Here is a 4,415-nt window from a genome sequence, read left to right on the forward strand (position 1 = left end):
ACTGATTTCTACTCCTGAGTCACTTGTTTTCTCAGGACATTGTTGATAGAGGGATTTCATGATGAATGGTATTGTCTGCCCACTTTGTACCAGCTCCCCGTTCCTCCTGTTCTACATAGTTCTACACTCCCACACTTCTTTGCATCCAATTTGGATCATATTTCAGATTAGTACAACCATCTTATCCTCTCTCTGTTTCTAGTATTGTTCATCCTTTTCATATTCACTGTTCATCGTGTCTCTGTCTTCTTAGCCTATTGTATTTAACTTTCACATTGTCGCTCATATTTTTTTACCCTAGGACCTAAGAGCCACTGTAGAGAAGATCATTCAGTTCTTGGGGAAAAAGCTTAGCCCTGAAGAAGTCGCCTCAGTGCTGAAGCATGCATCCTTTAAGGCCATGAGAGATAATAAAATGAGCAATTTCACCCTCGTACCAGACACCATTATGGATCATAGCCAAGGGCAATTACTCAGAAAAGGTAAGATACAATATTCTGAATATAGAACATGAAAAAGCAGATAACTAATAACCTTGCTTCTATAATTGTGCAAAGTATTGGGAAAGGGAAGGATTTGAGGTGTATAAATCACTAAAGGGTCCTCAAAATTCCAAAAGCTGAAGGAACGATTTGGGGAATTCAGAGCTGAAAAAGAAGACTTAGCACAACAAAGTCTGATGGATGAGTCTATCTCCTGGGGTCATTGTTGAGTCTCTGACTGATTTCTTGAGTGTCACACATGGTTACACCCTCATCTACTAACCAAAGTTTGCTGATTTGAATTGATCCCGAGGCCCCTCCTTAAGACAGGCCTTATGATCTGCTTCTCAAAGTTCGCAGCGTTGAGAACCCTGTGAAGTACAATCTTACCTGGCACACACTGGGTTGCCATGAGTTACCGCCATTCAATGAGTCCCACTAATGAAAGCATCAATTTTCTAGATAATTTTCATCTTGTAGAGTCTTCTCTGATCTTCTTTTTGTATGTATGCCAGGTGTTCTGTTAAATATATAGTTAGCAGAATAAAAGGAAGAGTGTGTAGTTAGAAAGAATAACAACAATCGATGAAGGGCAAGAAAAGCTCTGCTCTCATCATGCAGGTGTGGCCCCTATCCCTGTAGAAGAAGGGATGCGTCTGTTCACATTTTGATAAAGGGACGATTCACTCTTAAAAACAGACAGGTGACTTGAACCCCTATGGTATGCAAAAGCAGAAGCACTGACATGGAGTCAAAACTAACCCATAGGGACCCTTTAGGACAAGGTAGAATTTCCCCTGTGGGGTTCTGGGATTGTAATATGAGAGTAGAAAGTGTCATCTTTCCCCCACGGAGTGATTGGTGGCTTTTAACTGCTCAGTTTTGGGTTAGCAGGCCACCTTGAAACCCACAATGCCACTAGCGCTCCATTGTTGTCCTCATTTTTGTTACCTCCCTGGTGGTTCTATTGAGTAAGAATTGAACTGTAACCATAAGGTCAGTGGTTCAGACCAAGCCGCTACTCCCCAGGAGAAACATGAGACTATCTGGATTTGTAAATAGCTCCATCCTCAGAAACCCTGTATAAGTTTGATCTGAGCGGGAATTGGCTTTTTGGCAGTAGAGTTTTGGTTCCAATGTTGTTATTCTTTCTACCCAACTTATATCCCTGGTGCTAAGGATAGTGGTGAGACAAAAGTTGCCATTTCTACAATCTTAAACATATACAGCTCAGTGCCATAAATTATGTTCTTTATATTCTTCAACCACTATCCCAACCAACCCCAGAGTTTGACATCACACTTGGTGGAAGGTAAATTCCCCCTAACAGTGTGTCTTCCTTTGCCCCTTCTTCTCAGCCACCATGTTGTTCTTAGCAGACATCGGGTCTGTTCTGAGCCATAGCAAACCTACACACAACTGAAGAAACCACTGCCCCCATGCTGCGCCATCCTGACAATCGTTCCCAGGCTTGAGCCTAAGTTTACGGACTCTGTGTCAATCCAGCTTGTGAGGATCTTACTCTTTTGCACTGCTGCTCTGCTTGACCAGGCAGGATGTCCTTCTCCCAGGATTGGTCTCTTCTGACAGCATGTCCATAGTACTGGACATGAAGTCTCTCCACCCTTGCCCCTAAGGACCACTCTGGTCTTACTTCTCCCAAGACAGACTTGTTTGTCTTTTTAGCAGCCCTGGGTACTTTCAAAATTCTCCACCAGTACCACAGTTCAAAGCATCAGTTCTTCTTCAATGGCCAAGTTTGACAAGCTCATGAAGCAATGGAAAATACCATGGTTTGAGTGAGATACACCTTAATAACACCCATGCTCTTCAATACTCTGAAGAGAACTTGTGCAACAGGTCCACCCCTGGTAACCACTAATCTATTTTGTTCTCTTGAGCAGTGCCTATTCAAGATATTGCATTTATTTATTGGTATAAAATGGTCTCTCATTATTATATGGTCATCACAATATAATTAGAAGGCAAGCACTAGGAAAAGCCCTTTAATACAGACAGCAACTTAAGGATCAAATAGAAGAGGCAACATAAAATCTGAGATTAGAACCATTGGTAATCTGATCCAGACAGGAGATGTGCGTTTGTTCAGTTATACTGTGGTTGTTGGCTCTGACTCATGGTGATCTCATGTCCAGTAGAATGAAATGCTGCCTGGCCCTGCACCACCTTTATGATCTTAGCTACATTGATTCACATTGTTGCACCCATTGCGTCGAGGCATTTCATGGAAGATTTCCTATCTTTCCCCTCACCGTCTATTTTACTAAGCACAATGCCCTATTCTAGCAACTACTCTTCTGTGATTACGTGTTCAAAGTCAGGGAGACAGAGTTCCTGCAGCTCCCAGGTCAGGGTTTGGGAAACATTGGATGAAGGACAGTGACAGAAGTTTAAAGTATGCCTCCAGAGACTCGTTATAAATGTGATTGCGACCCATTTCTTGTATTTTTCAGGAGTTACCGGGGACTGGAAACATCACTTCAAGGTGGCTCAAAGTGAAGCCTTTGATAAAATATATCAAGAGAAGATGGCGGGGCTTCCTCCAGGGCTGTTCCCCTGGGATTCGTGACTTCCTGGTGTTGAGTGAGATGAAGATGGCTTCAGTTCACACCTCTGTGTAGGCATTTTCAGATGCAGCACAACCCTTGTTATGGAATCCTGGAGACTGCAGTCCAGTAGTGATTTATCATATACTTGATCATTGATAACGGCTAGGTACCTCACTAGATTCACACTTTTCCTGCATCAAAAAGATTTGCACAATATTTTATAAATACAGAAAATAATAATTGAAAGTCATGCAAACAGTGCCCATCTTTTGAAAGAAAAGAAAATGCTTTATACCTATGTGATCAATTCATAGAAGGCCTGAAGTGAGAAACTGCACAGACAGGCCCGAAGCTGCCATTCTCTCATCAATGGAAAACTCGAGGCTGAGAGGCTCCTGCAAAGCTGGAGTCCTTGAAACCTTGGAGTGTGAGCCCGATTAGCTCACTACGTCACAACACAAGATATAATGGCTTCATTACCACCGCATTAAGAGACTTTCTTTACATTTATTAAGCCGAGGAAATCCTAAAAATTTAACCCTTCACTGCACAGGTGTAATCTCTGTTTCTTGGGATAGCTGATCCAGGACACTATCGCTTCTGTGCACCCTCTCTCCATTCTTTCTTGTCTGTTCCCAAAAATAGTACTCATTGAGTCTCACTTCTGAAAGAAGAACTGTACCTAAAAGACCTGCCTGCCTCATTTTCCCCAGCTAGCTGTGGGAAGGGAATGGGGCCAGGACCTTTGGGCTCATGAACTCTGGAAATAACCAAGAACAAAACCACACACAAATCTAGTGCCCTACTAACGATGAGGACAGGAATGACGATTCCCTTCTAAACTGATGGTGGTGATATCTGTACAACCCTTTTTCATGTGACTGACCATTGAATGGTGTGATATGTGAATGTATGCCAATAAAATTGTTAATCAATGAAATAAAAGAGAATCTCTATGCATTGTAACCAGTCGAGTGGGATCACATTACTATCTGTATCTTTCATAATAAATGACTACTATGAATTCAGTGTGTACGTTGCTCTAGAGGAAATGCCGGGCACTTGGTCAGGACCATCACAGTAGTGCTAGATGGTTAAGCACTTTACCACTAAATGAAGGGCTGTTCACTTGAACACGTGCAGGGGACTCATGGGGGACTGGGCTGCCAGTCAGCTTCCGCAACGTCACAGCCTTGAAACCCCTACGTCCCATAGTTCTACGGGCACACGTGGTGTCACCCGGAGTCAGGTGTGTCTCCAGGTCAACCCCCCACACAATGAGGCTCTTGTAGTGTAACCACACCTGGACAAAAGAGCACATCGTAAGACATAAGCATGTACATTGGGACAGTCTTCTTTTTTT

At 42.9% G+C, this 4,415-nt stretch overlaps 1 protein-coding gene across 1 annotated transcript in view; it reads left to right on the forward strand.

Moving 5' to 3' along the window:
- Positions 1–4,001, forward strand: part of LOC105979776 (sulfotransferase 2A1) — a 47,836-nt gene extending 43,835 nt beyond the window's left edge. The window contains exons 5-6 of the mRNA XM_045292352.1: positions 302–482; positions 2,957–4,001. Coding sequence (XP_045148287.1) covers positions 302–482; positions 2,957–3,072 — 297 coding nt within the window. The 3' untranslated portion in view covers positions 3,073–4,001. The remainder of the gene's footprint in view (positions 1–301; positions 483–2,956) is intronic.
- Positions 4,002–4,415: the final 414 nt, after the last annotated feature.

This window comes from Echinops telfairi, unplaced genomic scaffold (genome assembly GCF_000313985.2).
Source record: "Echinops telfairi isolate 266 unplaced genomic scaffold, ASM31398v2 ScPeMD7_655;HRSCAF=1070, whole genome shotgun sequence".
In the NCBI taxonomy this organism is placed as follows: Eukaryota; Metazoa; Chordata; class Mammalia; order Afrosoricida; family Tenrecidae; genus Echinops; species Echinops telfairi.